Source organism: Gallus gallus, chromosome 26, assembly GCF_016699485.2.
Source record: "Gallus gallus isolate bGalGal1 chromosome 26, bGalGal1.mat.broiler.GRCg7b, whole genome shotgun sequence".
Taxonomy (NCBI): domain Eukaryota; kingdom Metazoa; phylum Chordata; class Aves; order Galliformes; family Phasianidae; genus Gallus; species Gallus gallus.
The window spans coordinates 533,013-547,492 of NC_052557.1; the positions used below are offsets into that span (position 1 = coordinate 533,013).

General features: G+C 64.1%; 2 protein-coding genes and 1 long non-coding RNA gene across 3 annotated transcripts; 1 reads left to right on the forward strand and 2 right to left on the reverse strand.

The window, feature by feature from the left end:
* Positions 1 to 462: 462 nt before the first annotated feature.
* NELFE (negative elongation factor complex member E) lies at positions 463 to 3,466 on the reverse strand. The gene is made up of 10 exons (XM_015298767.4): positions 3,260 to 3,466; positions 3,107 to 3,179; positions 2,787 to 2,932; positions 2,077 to 2,151; positions 1,955 to 1,989; positions 1,671 to 1,825; positions 1,181 to 1,325; positions 832 to 886; positions 654 to 756; positions 463 to 565 (listed from the first exon to the last, which is right to left on the reverse strand). Exons 1-10 carry the CDS (start codon positions 3,332 to 3,334, stop codon positions 483 to 485), a joined length of 945 nt encoding a protein of 314 aa, XP_015154253.1. The 5' UTR covers positions 3,335 to 3,466; the 3' UTR covers positions 463 to 482.
* A 53-nt stretch (positions 3,467 to 3,519) lies between these two features.
* Positions 3,520 to 14,306, forward strand: SKIV2L (Ski2 like RNA helicase). The gene is made up of 29 exons (XM_040652763.2): positions 3,520 to 3,579; positions 3,777 to 3,880; positions 4,325 to 4,434; positions 4,684 to 4,801; positions 4,890 to 4,953; positions 5,057 to 5,131; positions 5,214 to 5,267; positions 5,386 to 5,597; positions 5,679 to 5,813; positions 6,283 to 6,428; positions 6,858 to 7,004; positions 7,196 to 7,280; positions 7,755 to 7,861; positions 8,253 to 8,402; positions 8,634 to 8,733; positions 8,865 to 9,077; positions 9,404 to 9,514; positions 9,593 to 9,704; positions 9,887 to 10,005; positions 10,226 to 10,363; positions 10,827 to 10,964; positions 11,282 to 11,386; positions 11,733 to 11,880; positions 12,132 to 12,258; positions 12,497 to 12,707; positions 13,118 to 13,228; positions 13,395 to 13,613; positions 13,700 to 13,840; positions 14,075 to 14,306. Exons 1-29 carry the CDS (start codon positions 3,561 to 3,563, stop codon positions 14,273 to 14,275), a joined length of 3,720 nt encoding a protein of 1,239 aa, XP_040508697.1. The 5' UTR covers positions 3,520 to 3,560; the 3' UTR covers positions 14,276 to 14,306.
* On the reverse strand, positions 8,512 to 11,366 carry LOC121107603. The gene is made up of 3 exons (XR_005841875.1): positions 11,232 to 11,366; positions 10,176 to 11,093; positions 8,512 to 10,046 (listed from the first exon to the last, which is right to left on the reverse strand). It is a non-coding gene; the product is annotated as an uncharacterized LOC121107603 (long non-coding RNA).
* Positions 14,307 to 14,480: the final 174 nt, after the last annotated feature.

The window sequence follows — 14,480 nt, forward strand, 5'->3', positions numbered from 1 at the left end:
TACGTCTGTCTGCAGCTCTCCCATGGAGCAGGAGGGGACCCGCGGTGGTGCTCCGACAACATCCCACTGCTTTCTGATCTCCCAGCAGTGCTACTGCCACCAGGGTTACTGTTGTGCTGCTGCTGTGTGCTCCATGGAAGAGATGAGCTATAGTAGAGCCTCCTCTCACTTATTTGGTCCTAAAGCCTTCAGCTGCTCTTGGCTGCAGCCCGTTGTGGGCAGTGTGAATCTCTCTGAAGTGATAACCATACCAGTGGAACTGGGGGGGTTGGGAGGGATTCCCAGAGCTGATGGAGGACACTGTGCTGCCGAGAGCAGTGCCAGGCAGCCCACTGTGCTCAGCTGGCAGTTAAGGGTGGGTGTACAGCTGATCACCAATCAGCCTCCCCCATCACAACCACCCGTGTCCCACAGCCCCCCATCCCCATTCTCACGCTGTCCCGTTGTCACCGTGTCACACCATTGCTGTGTACAGTAAACCTTTATTGCCCCCCGAAGAGGTCCTCATTGTACACCACCTGTGCCCGCTTGTCGCGGTGTGAGCCCTTCGCGCTGTTCTTCACCGCTGGGGGGGCACAGGGAGGGGGCAGGGACTCAGCACTGCTGGCACCCCCGCGCTGTCCCTATGCCCCCCCAGTGCCCCCCCAGCTCACCCAGGGATCCCCACAGCGATTTCCCGGTGGCGGCGTCGAGCAGCGGCTGTTTGCGGGCGATGCTGACACGGAGCTGCACGTCCTGCACCACGGCGCCATTCAGCTGCAGGGAGGGGAGAGGGGGTCAGCAGATGGGACCACCCCCTGTATCCCCCCACAGCTCCCACACAGCACCCACCTCGGCCATGGCCTGGTCAGCTGATTCCATCTTCTCGTAGGTGACAAAGGCGCAGCTGCAGTGGGGGTGAGGTCAGCACAGCGCCACCCCAATGGCCACACCCCATTCAGCACCGCCCCCCAACAGATACACCCACAAATCACTGACCACCCCCCAACCCGGCCCTCTGCCCGTCCCATCCCCCTCAGCTCATCCCACCACTCCTCAGACCCACCCGTGACTCCATCCACCCCCGGGCTCTGCCCCGGCCACACCCAACCCCATAACCCCACCCCACCATTGGCTCCATGACCACACCCACCCTTCGCCCCGCCCACCCGGCCCCGCCCCCTGCCGTGGCCCCGCCCACTTGCGCGGGCTGTCCAATGAGAGGTCGATGATGGCTCCGAAGGGCGAGAAGGCACTGCGCAGCAGCTCAGGGCTCAGCTCTGCCCCATGCACGTACAGCGTGTTGCCCTTCCGGGGGGAGGGGCGCTCAGGGAATGAGTCAGAACCTGGGGGGCACCGTGGGCGCACCTTAGGGACATCGCCACATGGACCCCCCCTAGCAGAACCCCATTCCCAATGGGACACCAACAACAGAACACTCAAACAGGATCCCACCCCACAGGGCCCATCCTCAATGGAAACACCCCAGTGGGCCCCCCATAATGCAAAACCCCCATAACCCGCCCCCCCAATAGGACACCCCCTAACACCAAGAGCCTTTCTATGGACACCACCCCCAAAAGAACCCCCAGAACCACCACAGGACCCCCCCCAGAAACCAACAAGAACCCCTTAACTCCCCCAGGATTTAGCCCCCCTTTGCCCCCCCGGATTTGAGGACCCCCTCCTACGCCTGAAGGACGCCTCGCGCTCGCGGCCCCCCCGCTCCTCAGGCTCCGGCTCCTGCTCCCAGTCCAAGCGGCGGTCGCGCTCTCCCCGCTCAGGGGGGTCCCCACGCCCCCCCCCAGCTTCGGGCTCCCGCAGCCGCTCACTGGCACTGACAAAGCTGGGGTCAAAAAATAGGAGGAGGGGAGCAAAATAAACACGGAGAGAGGGCTCAAATATGGGGGGGTACATTAGGGAGGGGAACAAAATAAAGGGCTGAGGGCAATAAAGAAGAGGGAGTGGCACTCACCTCTCATAGAGGGATTTTCTCTGGGGTCGCCGTGACTGCAGGGGTGGGGGAGGTTACAATGGGATTCCCATTTTGGGGATCCTGCCCCCCCTTCAATAACTGCCTCCCTGCCCCCCCAGTACCTCAGGGGTGTCATCGTCAGCCGAAACGCTGCGCTGGAAGGGCTGGAAGGTGGGGGCCGGGCCCTTCTCGGGATCCTGGGAGGGGTATAAAGAATAAAGAGGTAGGGGGAGAGGGGTAACGGGGAATTTTGAGTGGGTTTGGGGAAAATGGGGGAGGGGGTGGGTAGGATTAGGGGGAGTTCAGGGGGTGTTAGGGTATTTGGGGTGGGATTTGGGTGGAAATAAGGGGGATTTGGAGGGTAAAATGAGGAAGTTTGGGTGTTTCTGTTGGATTTAGGGAACAAAGAGGGGCTTTGTGGGATTTAGGGTGTTTTTGTGGGATTTGGCAGACAGTGGGGAAGATTTGTGGAGGATTTGGGGGAAAACAGAGGAGATATGGGGTCTGGGGGTGTTGACCAGAGGACTAGTATATTTGGGTGGGATTTGGAGCAAAATGGGAATGATATGAGGTGGTTTGGGGTGTTTGGGGGGATTTGGGGGCCTTTTTGTGGTATTTGTGCTGTTCTGGAGGCTGTTTTTGTGGAATTTGTAGTGAGATCTGGGATTTTTTGTGGAATTTATGGTGTTTTGGAAGAGTTTTTGTGGAATTTTGATGTTTCCAGGCTGTTTCTGTAGGATTTGGGGTGAGATCTGTGGTTCTGTGTGGGGCTCTGGGGGCACAGTGGCTCTGGGTGGGGGTTTTTGGAGGGGTTCAACTTCATACCCCTCACCTTCAGCTTCCCCTCCAGTGTGCGGGAGCGTTTGAAGCCTGAATTCTTGGTCTCGGCCTTGATGGCACTGATGGCACCGGACTTCACCAGCAGCTTGGCCTGCTCAGTGGCCGTGGCGGTGTCCACCGGGGGTTGGTCCGACATGGCTGCGGTGGGGGGGGACTCAACCTCAGCCCTCCCAAAATAAAAACAAAACCCACCCCCCCCAACGCCCTCCCCAAAATCCCATCCCCACATTAACCACACTTCCCCCCACTGCATACCCCCCGCACCCCTTGGACCTTCAGGGGGGACCTTCAGGCCCCCCCACCCCGACTCACAGCGCTTGATGCCCCCCTGACTGCTGGGCCCGGTGTTACTCTGCTGCTTCTTCAGCGCCAGCAGCGCCTTTTTCTGCGGGGAGACGGCGTTCAGGGGGTTGGGGGGGACAATGAGGGGAAGCTGGGGGGGTCCGGGAGAGCCCAGGCCGACACCTTTTTGCGCAGTTTGGCGAAACGCTTCTGTAGGGCCTCCTCCTCCTCCGTCAGCCCCGGCGGCAGCGTCAACATGGCTGGGAATGGGGGATCCCGGGGGGTGGCTCTGAGGAGGTGTGGGGGGTCCTGGAGGTCGGGGGGAGTTCGGTCTCCCTGACAACAGCCGCAATGCCGCACTTCTTCCGCTCGGCTGCAGCACTTCCGCTCGACATCCGGAACTTCCGGTCAGCATCCGGAACTTCCGCTCTGCGCTGAGGGCAGGGGGAACGCTTCCGGGTCAGCGCCCGGCGGAGCAGTGAGGATGGAGCTGGAGAGGATCGGTGGGGCTGGGGGCGTCTGTGGGAGGTTCATGGGGTCGGTTGTGGGGGGACGGGCGGGTCTGTGGGTCCTGGGAGAGTCGTGAGGGTCTGTGGGGGTTATGGGGCCTGTGGAGGGGCCTCTGTGGGGCCTGGAAGGGGGTGTGGTGTTTTAGAGCTCTGATCCTTCTGTATCTTTTTGCCCACCTCCACCCCCTCAGTGCTGCCCCCCCCCGGGCCCCTGCACCTCCCCCTGGCACTGTTGGAATTGGGCTGCGCCGGGCGCTGCGAACTGCTGCCGGGTCCCGCCCCCCCCCGCAGCACGGTGAGACTTTCCTGGACACCGCCTGACCCCTATGTAGCCTCTACCCCCCCTAACCCCCCTCCAAGCCCTCCTCCAATGGTCCCCCCTTCTGGCGGCCCCCCAAGACCCCTCTGAGCCCCCTAAAGGACGTTGTGAGGCCCCCTCCCCAGGGACCCCCCTGACCCCCTCAGACATCCTCTGACTTCACCCAGGATACCCCCCCATACCCCATTAACCATTCCCAGGGGGCCTTCCTGATCCCTCTTCCAGACCCCCTCTAATGTTCCCCCACCAAAGATTCCCTTTAACCCCCCCCCCCAGGGGGCTCTCAAAGGGACACCCCCGAGCCCCTCTTGCCCCTCTTGCTTGTCCCAAAAGACTCCCCCAGCCCCCTCAAATCCCCCTAAAGGACCCGCTTTCTCCCCCTTGGAATCCTCTAAGTGACCCCTCACGCCCCCCCCCCAGCTTCCCCAGGGCCTCCCGCCCTTCACTCCTCCCCTGACAGCGGAGTTGGAGCAGTGCTTCCTGGGGACCCCTGCCTGGCTGCCCCCCCACCAGCATGAGCGAGCTCAGAGGTATGGGGGGGCACTCATAATGGGAGTTGTTGGAGTGCAGTGCAGATATTTGGGGGTTCTGGACCCCTCCAGGGGAGGCTCTGAGGATGGAAGGGGAGGTGCTTATAGTGGGGGAACACTGGGGCAAAATGGGGATACTTAGGGAGCTCCAGACTCGTCAGGGGTTTCTCATCCCTCAGTGGGGCTCTGAGGGGGGAGGCAGACTGTGGGGGGCCTCTCCAACTGTTTTTGCCTCCCACCCCCACCCAGGTGCTGGACGCGGGTGCCCACCCCCCGGGCACTGTTTGTGTTGGAGCCAACCCCGGTGCACAGCAGTGTGCGGGCGCTGCGGGACCCCGGCACGGGAGCACTGCAGGGCTTTGTCGAGGTGGGGGAACAGTAATTAACTAATTGGGGGGGGTGGGGGTTGGCATGGTATAAGACCCCCCTCACACCACGCTATAACCCCAACATAGGAGCTGCATGAGGACTCAGGGCTCGCATCTTCCCCAGACGTCAGCAGCATCCCCCAATGGGAAGGTGGGCACCTCCAACCCCCCTCCCTTTTAATATCCACTGCCCCCCCCTTTTTGTGTGACCCCTAAAGCTGACCCTTACCCCCTCCTTTTTGTAACCCTCCCAGGTGGTTTGGAGGAACCTCCCCTGGAGTTGCTCCACACCCAGGGGCCAAATGAAGAGGATTTGGACCTTGAAAATGGTACAGAGCTGTCGGGGGGCTATTTTGGGGGTGCCCCTTCTTTAATTTTATCATTTCATTGTGTGTTCCCCCCCAACCTCAGATTTGCTGACCACCCCCCCCGGGCTGAAACGTGGTGTTGAGTTCCAGCCCAGAGGTAGGGAACAGCGAGAAGTTCCTCCTTCTCAACCCCCAAATCCGTGCCCCCCCTGCAGCACACTGACCCCCCCCCCCCCCCCCCCCACCTCACTGTACCCTTCTTTAAAAACAAACAGCCCCCGGAGCCCGGGGGGGGGCACCATCACTCTGTAGCGTTTTGGGGGCATTGGATTCCTTGGAGTTGGGGGGGGCAGAAGAAGAGCAGAAAAAAGAGGGGGAGGGTGCTGGGGGGGGTACCCCCTCTCAGCCCCCCCCTGACAAAGGAGGGGCGCCTTCCCCCACACCCCCCCTGCGCCGTGCAGACAGCCTGGAGGAGCTGGTGATGGGGGTAAGTATGGGGGGAGTGGGTGGAAATAAGGGGGTCCCTGCAGCCCCCCCATGCTGAAAGCCCACCCCCCCACACCCTCAGGAGGTGCTGGTGCCCCCCACCACAGCCACCCCTTCTGTGCCCCCCCAAAGTGAGGAGGAGGAGTGGGCGGTGGAGGAGGACTGCAGCGTCCCCGTGGAGGACTTTGAGGAGAAGATCCCAGATCCAGCATTCAAGGTGTGGGGGGTGCAAAATGGGGGCGGGGGGCAGGGGGTGCCCTCGGAGGAGACTGTGGGGAAATGGGGAGCAGTTAGGGGGGCCTGGGGGGTGACTTGAGGGATGTAGAGGGTGGTTTGGGGGAGCATCTATGGATGATTTCGGGGTCCTGGGTGGGGCTCATAAGATGGGAAGGGCGATTTGTGGGGGTGTCCTTGGTGGGTATGGAGTTGTGGAGGGGGGTTGGGGGTTTGGGGGTATCTGGGGGGGTTTGAGGAACTTCTGGGGTTTGAGGGGCCATTGGGGTGTGATGTGCGATTTGGGGGGGCAGTTTGGGGGCTCGGGGGGGCTTGTAGGTATTGGGATCCCATGGGCACCCAGGATTGCCAGGGCGTGGGGTTCCTCTATTGGTTTGGGATGGTTTTGGGTTCACCCCCCTTCTTGGGGCTCAGGCTCTGGGAGGGTCCTCACCCCCCCTCCCCTCCCGCAGTGGCCGTTCCGCCCCGATGCGTTCCAGCAGCGCGCGGCGCTGTGCCTGGAGCGGGGGCAGTCACTGCTGGTGGCTGCGCACACCTCTGCCGGCAAAACCGCCGTGGCTGAATACGCCATCGCGTTGGCACGGCGACACATGACACGGTGAGGGGGGCCCACAAGGGGGGGGGGGCTGGGTAGAGGGGTGAGCCCGTACTGGGGGGCCTGAGCCGCTTCCTTGGTCGCTGAGCCCGTCCTGGGGGTGCCTCCATCTCTTCCTCCGAGCTGTGGGGGTCTCTGAACACTTTTCAGGATCCCAAATCCTTCCTGGCGTCTCTGGGGGGTCCCCAGATCCTTTTGTGGTGTCCCTGATCCCTTCCTGGGAGTCCCCAGCCCCTTCCTGGGGTCTCTGGGGGTCCCCAATCCCTTCCGGGGGTCCCCAGCCCCATTCTTGGGGTCCTTATGGGGATTTCTGAACCCTTCTTGTGTTCCCCACACCCACACTGGGGTCTCCCTGTGGGGCACTGAACCCTTCCTGTGGTCCTGGAGGGATCCTTGACCCGCTCGTTGCCGCTGACCCCCTGTGTCCCCCAGGGCCATCTACACGTCACCCATCAAAGCGCTCTCCAATCAGAAGTTCCGTGACTTCAGGGCCACCTTTGGGGATGTGGGGCTGCTGACGGGGGATGTGCAGCTGCGCACCGACGCCTCCTGCCTCATCATGACCACCGAGATCCTGCGGTGAGCCCCAAATGGCCCCGAAAAAGTGCCCCCAACATCCCCAAAATTATCCCCAAAATGGCCTTGAAAATGGCACTGAAACTGCCCCAGAGCTGCCCTCAAACAGACCCAAAAGTGACCCCAAGTCCCCCCAAAACCCACCTTGAACCCCTAAAAAACCCTGAACACCTGAAATCCCCACGCCCCCCCAGCTCGATGCTGTACAACGGCTCCGAGGTGCTTCGTGAGTTGGAGTGGGTCATCTTCGACGAGGTGCACTACATCAACGATGCCGAGGTAGGGGCCAGGGGGGCCCAAAACCATGGGAGGTCCTTGGGGGCTGAGGAGGGTGGGGTCCCATTGTTATAGGGTAAAAGTGGAGTTTGGGGGGTGGGGTTGGGATGGTTTGGAGGGAATTGGGCATTCTCTGAGGCGAGGGGTTTGTTCATGTGGGTCTGGGGTGTCCTGATGGACCTTAGGGTGGTCTGGGGCCATGGGCTCCTGTGGGGCTGCACCATTTTCTACTGTGTGAGGGAAGGAGGGAGGGGGCTGTGCGGACCTTGGGGGGGGTTCTGGGGGTCCTGGGATGTCGTGGGGGGTCATAGGGTCATTTCAGGAGGGCGGCTGTCTGGGACATTGGAGATGCTGTAGGGTGCTGCGAGTCTGCACCATCAGCTGCCGTAGGGAGGAACTCTGGGGGTGTGGGATGCCATGGGGGGGTCCTGGTGGGTCCTGGGGCTCTGGTGGGGGTCCCACATCCTGTCCCCCCAGCGCGGCGTGGTGTGGGAGGAGACGCTGATCCTGCTGCCTGAGCACGTGGGGCTGGTGCTGCTCAGTGCCACCATCCCCAATGCCCTCGAGTTCGCCCAGTGGGTCGGGTAAGGGGCTGTGGGGCGGGAGGGGTGCTATGGGGCTGGGGAGGTCTGTGGGAGCAGGGACCCTATGGAGCTGGGGCAGTCTGTGAGGGGCTCTGGGGTGGTCATGGGGCTGGGAGGGGTCTGTGGGTGATTGTGGAGGCTGGGGGGTATGCAGGGGGCTATGGAGTGGTTGTCTGTGGGTGGGTCATGGGTGGGTTCTGGGGTGGGGGGGGCTGCAGAGGGCTTGGAGGTGGTGGTGAGAGGGTCTATGGGGGGAGGGGGGCTGCAGGGTTTTGTGGGGTCGGTGTGGGATTAAGGAGATGGTCAGCTGGGGGGCTATGGGGTGTCTGTGTGGGACCTGGGGGGGCTGTGGGGTATTTCCCCCATGGTCCCCCCTCTATCCTCCCCACAGCCGCACAAAGCGGCGCTGCCTGCGGGTGCTGAGCACACGGCAGCGCCCGGTGCCCCTCGAGCACTTTCTCTACACTGGGGGCGGCGGTCCGCCCTCACCCCGTGACCTCTTCCTGCTGCTGGATGCACGGGGTGGCTTCAACACCCAGGGGTGAGCCTCCCTGTGCCCCATAGTGCCCCATAGTGCCCTACAGCCACTCCACAGTGCCCCTACAGTCAGCTATTGTTGCCCTGTAGAGTCCAACAGCCACCCCATAGCATCTTGTGGTGCCCTACAATCATTTAATGTTTACCCACGGTGCCCTACAACTGCCCCTATAGCGCTGCCCCTATAGCGCTGCCCCCATAGCGCTGCCCCCATAGCACCCCATGGCTCCCACAGGTACTATGCAGCGGTGGAGGCACAGAAGCAGCGGGCGAGCAAACACACACAGAGCTTTGGGGCCAAACAGCCCCACGGGGGGGGCAGCGGCCCCGGGCAGGTGAGGGGGGGCCCAAGTTGGAGGGGGGGGCTTCTCCTTCGGGTCTCTTTTTGGGATCCTCCCATCCCATTTTGGGCCCTCCTTTTGGGCTCTCTTGGAGCTCTTTCAGACTCACTCCACACTCCCCCCAGGACCGTGCCATGTGGCACTCGCTGGTGGCACTGCTGCAGGCGCAGGGGCAGCTCCCGGCCGTGGCCTTCACCTTCTCCCGCGGGCGCTGCGATGCCCACGCGGCCGCCCTGGGCCGCACCGACCTCAGCTCAGCCGCCGAGAAGGGCCGCGTGCGGGGCTTCGTGCGGCGCTGCCTGGCCCGGCTCCGGGGGGGGGACCGCCGCCTGCCCCAGGTGGGGGCTCTTGGGGGCTGTTATAGGGCTGTGGGGTGTGTGGGGAGGTACTGGGGCTTGGGGGGCTGTTAGTGGGGGGGTTGGGTGTGTTGTAGGGGATCCCTGAGAGTCTTTGAGGGCCTGGGGGGCTTTAAGGAGCCTTGGGAGCTCTTACTGGGGGACTAGGAGAGGTCTGCGGGTCTTAGGGGGGCTCTTATGGTGGTCTGTGGGTGGTTCAGGGCATCTTGGGGGGTTCTGTGTGGGGCTGGGAGGAGTCGTGGGGCGCTCTGTGGGGCGGTGTGGGTCTGCTGTGGGTCCCACGCCTCCAACCCCCTCCTTCCCCCCAGGTGCTGCAGATGTCGGAGCTCCTGGAGCGCGGCATCGGGGTGCACCACAGCGGGGTGCTGCCACTGCTCAAGGAGGTGGTGGAGATGCTCTTCAGCCAGGGGCTGGTCAAGGTATGGGGCAGCTGTGGGGCAACTGTGGGGCTGAGCCCCACACATATCCCCCGCCAACTCACCCCCCGTATCCCCCAGCTGCTCTTTGCCACCGAGACCTTCGCCATGGGGGTGAACATGCCGGCGCGCACCGTCATCTTCGACTCCATCCGCAAACACGACGGCAACAACTTCCGCGACCTGCTGCCAGGTGGGGATGTGGGGTGGGTGTGGGCAGGGCTGGGGGGCTTGGGGGACGGGGGGGGCAGCTTTTGGGGCTCCGGGGTGGGTTTTAGGGTCTATGGGATGGATTTGGGGGCAGATCTGGGGGCTGTGGGATGGTTCGGGGATGTGGGGCAGGGTGAGGCTCTATGGGGCAGCCCCTCTCCCCAGGTGAGTACGTGCAGATGTCGGGGCGCGCCGGGCGCCGCGGGTTGGACCGCACCGGGACTGTCATCATCCTGTGCCGGGGGACGGTGCCCGACATGGCCGACCTGCACCGCGTCATGCTGGTGAGTGCCGCCCACATCACCTCCTGTCACCGCTTTCCTGTCTACGTCATGCAGCGCTGTCAGCCCAGTGTCACCCCGCGCCCCATCCCGGCGTCACCCCACCATCACTCCGCCTCCGCCTGGCGTCCCCTGGCTGCATCACCCCCATGTCTCCATTTCCCCCCACTCACACGTGCTGTCACCCCATGCTGCTGCTCTCACGCTGTCCCTCTGCCCGCAGGGCCGCCCGTCGGGGCTGCAGTCGCAGTTCCGCCTGACGTACGGAACCATCCTCAGCCTGCAGCGCGCGGCCGCGCTCACCGTGGAGGGGTTGATGCGCAACAGCTTCGGAGAGTTCCCCCTGCGGCGCCGCGCTGCGGTATGGGATGGGGGACGCAGGGCGGGGGGGTGTGGCGGGGAGGGGACGGGGGGGGAGTGGGAGCAGTGTGGGCTTTGGGACGTGGGGAGGGGTGCAATGGGGAAACAGGGAAACGTTGGGGGCATTGGGGATAAGGTGGGGACATGGGAACGTGTCGGGAGAGTTGGGGGCAGTGGGGAGCATGGGGATGCTGGGGGGCGTGGGGACAATGGGGACACTCCAGGAGCAGGGAGACATTGGTGGCAATGAGTGGCAGTGGGGACGCTATGGGATGTGGGACATTGGGGCAGTGTGGGGTGCGGGGCATGGGGGCAACTGGGACACGGGGCAGTGGGGCAGTGTTGCTGCAGTGGGGCTGCGGGACCGTTCAGGTGCTGCTTTATGTCATTTTGGTGCCATTTTGTGACATCTGGGGCCGTTTCGGTGCCGTTTGATCCCATTTGGGTCCATGTGGGGCCCCCAGGCACAGCAGCGGCGCGTGGCTGAGCTGCAGCAGGAGCTGAAAGCGCTGGGAGAGCCCCCGCAGGAGGGGACGCTGGATGACCTCCCCCAGTACTACGAGGCCGTGCAGGGGCTGCTGGAGGCGCGGGCAGAGCTGCAGGTGGGGCCGGGGGATGTGGAGACATGGAGGGATGTGGGGGGGGTATGGGAAGGGGATGGGCTGGGGACGTTGGGGATGTTCTGATGGGGATGGAGGGACATGGGAACACTGGGGGTCATGGGGAGGGTCCTGCAAGAGAGGAAACGTCCGGAAATGGGGGGGGGTTGGAGGCTGTGGGAGGAATGGGAGGGTCCTGGGGGTGCTGTGGGGTTCCTGATGTGGGGAGGTGGGGGGACATAATGGGGAGACCCTGGAGGAGGAGGGTACCTGGGGACGTGGCGGGGGGTCCTGGTGCCAACCCCCATTTTTCCTCCCAGCGTCGCGTGGCGCAGTCGGTGGCAGGGCTGAAGGCGTTGGCCCCCGGGCGGGTGGTGGTGGTCTGCACCCCTCAGCACCACAATGCGCTGGGGCTCATCCTGCAGGTAATCCCCCAAAGTAACCCCTGAACACTCAAACATAACCCTCAAACATCCCCAGGTACTTAAAATAGCCTCAGAATGACCATACACCCCCCCCCCCAAAAAAAAAACAATAACCCCCAGATTTCCCCATGCTCTCTCTCCAGAATACCCCAAATGAACACACATCACCCCCAACCCCGCAACAGAACCGCACAATGCCCCCAACCCCAATGTTCCACAAAATAACCCCCCCCAAGCCCCTAAAATAACCCCCAATGCCCCCCCCCAAAAAAGCAAAATGTCCCCGATCTCTCCTGCCCTCAGTGACCCCCACATCCCTTCCCTCACCCCCTGTACCCCCCCACAGGTGACTGCTGAAAGCGGGGGGGGGCGCACCATCACAACAATGGTGCTGAGTGAGAAACCCACAGAGGAAGGGGGGCCGCCTCCTTCGCCCCCCCCGGACGCCCCCTACCCTGAGGACATTCTGCTGAGCCGGCTCTTCCTGCCTGAGGGTGGGTGCAGTGTGACCCCCCCCCAAAAAATGGGGTGGGAGGGGCCCAATAAGAAGGGGCTTTATGGGGGTTGGGAGCACCCAAGGAACCCCCATAGACCCCTATGGGAACCTCCCACTCATGGAGTCCATTTTAGGGTGGAGGGCACTGGAGGGCCTTTATTGGGGGGGGTTATACCAAGCCCCTGGCTCCCCTTTCTGGGGGAGGGTTTGGGGTTATCTGGGGGTTATTTTGTCCCCCCCACCCCACAGGCCCCCCTGGAGCGGCGCTGGAGCAGCTGCACCCCGAGGACCTGGGGGGCATTGTGGGGCGCACACTGCGGGCAAACCCCCCCCGGCTGCTGGAGGAGCTGCGGCGGAGGCAGACGGCACGGGGAAGGTGGGGGCTTTGGGGGGGGGGGGGGGCGGAGGGGTCTGATGATATTATTGGGCTCTGTGGTGGTTCCATGGGGGGGAGGGGGAATCCTTACAGCTGTGGGGGTCCCTGGGTGGGTCCATTAGGGATACTGGGTTTGGGGGGGGGTCTTTCCCCTGCTTGAGGCTTTTCATAGGGGGTGTCCCTGGGGGTTCTGGGGCAATGTGGCACCTTATTCCCCCTTCATTTTCTCCTCCTCCAGGAAGGACCCCCCCAGCCCCGAGCTGCTCTCAGCCCTGCAGGAGCTGCTGCGCATGGCGGGGGGGGCCCCGGGGGGGCTGCCCCTGCTGGACCCAGTGGGGGCACTGCAGCTGCGGGACCCCCCTGCCGTGGAGGCGGCCGCCCGCGCCCGGAGCCTGGGGGCAGCCCTGGGGGGGTTTCGCTGTGTGCACGGCCCCCGCTTTCCTCAGCTGGTACGGGGGGGGGGGGGGGGGGGTGGGCCACTGTGGAGCTCTTTTGTGGGATCATTTTGGTGTCGTTTGGGGATTTTGAGGGTTGTATGGGGCCATTGGGAGTCTCTTTGGGGCCATTTGGGGCTGTCTTTTGGGATCCTTCGGTGTCATCTTGGGATCGTTTGGGGTCTGTTTTGTGCTATTTGGGGGCTGATTTGGGTCACTTTGGGGCCATTAGGGCAATTTTGGGACCACCTGGGCCACCTTGGGGCGGTTTGGGGGGATCATTTGGGGTTATTTCTGTGCAATTTGTTCCATTTTGGGGCCATCTGGGTTCCTTCGGGTTCGCTTGTCCCCGTTGGTGTCCATTTTGGGGCCGTGCCCCCTTTTTTTTTGGCATTTGCTCCACCTGGGGCTGTCCCCCCCCGCAGTACTCGCAGTTCGCTGCCCGGCGCCGCCTGCAGGCACAGGTGGAGCAGCTCCAGTACGAACTGTCGGACCGCTCCCTGCTGCTGCTGCCCGAGTACCGCCAGCGCCTCGGCGTGAGTGTCCCCAACGTCCCCCGCGTGTCCACACCGCGTCGCCCTGCTGTGTCCGTCACGCATCTCTATGGGTTGACCTGATGGCTCTTTACGCCCATAGAGTTGCATGGGTTGACCTGGTGGCTCCACGTGCTCAGCGGGGCTGACCCCCAATTTCGCCCCACAGGTGCTGCGGGCTCTGGGCTACGTGGCCGACGGGGGTGCGGTGCAGCTCCCCGGGCGTGTGGCGGCACTGCTGAGCTGCCACGAGCTGCTGCTGACGGAGCTGCTGCTGGGCAACGTGCTGAGCCCGCTGCGCCCCGAGGAGGTGGCCGCGCTGCTGTCCTGCACAGTGCACCCAGGCCGGGGCGAGCCGCCCCCCAAACTGCCTCCCAACCTGCAGCGGGTAGGGCCTCTGCGGGGCTGGGGGGCTCCGCGGGGCTGCTGGGGGCGATGGAGGCTGAGCGGGGCTGTGCGCGGCGGTGTCTGCAGGGCATGGAGCAGATCCGCGCCGTGGCGGAGCGCGTGGGGCGGCTGCAGGAGGAGTGGGGGCTGCCGCAGAGCGCCGAGGACTACGTGGGGCAGTTCGGCTTCGGGCTGGCAGAGGTCGTGTACGAGTGGGCACGCGGCATGGTGAGCACACAGCCCCCCAGTGCCCTCCAACCCCCCCTGACCCCGACAGACACCCCGGCGCCCCACACAGCCCCGCCATTCCCCTCCGGCCTCCCCGTTACCCAAAGCCCCCCCCCCCGCTCCCCCCATTACCCTTTAGGACCCCCCCCTTCCCCACGGCCCCCGGACTGCCGCGGCCGCTCTATTCTGCTTTGGGCCCTCGTGCCCCCCCTCTGACCCCCCGTTTCCCCGCAGCCCTTCGCCGCTCTGGCAGCCCTGGCGCCGCTGCAGGAGGGCGCGGTGGTTCGCTGCATCCAACGCCTGGAGGAGCTGTGCCGGGAGCTGCGCCGCGCCGCGCGGATGTTGGGCGACCCGGGGCTGGCGGCCACCATGGAGGCGGCGAGCGGCTGCATCAAACGGGACATCGTCTTCGCCGCGAGTCTCTACATCCAATAAAGGCCGCGGGATCCGCCGCGGGGCAGCGCTGCGCTGCGCTCCGTCCTTCCCTGCGGCGCTCGGGGCCACGGCGGGGTGGGGACGGCGCTGAGCGGCACCGCGGCCCGAGGGGGCGAAGCGGGGAGCGGGAGGGGCGGCTCCCGGGGCGGACGGTGCTGTGAGCGCCGCGCCCGCCGATGGACCCCGACGGCGGTGCGGTGCGGTG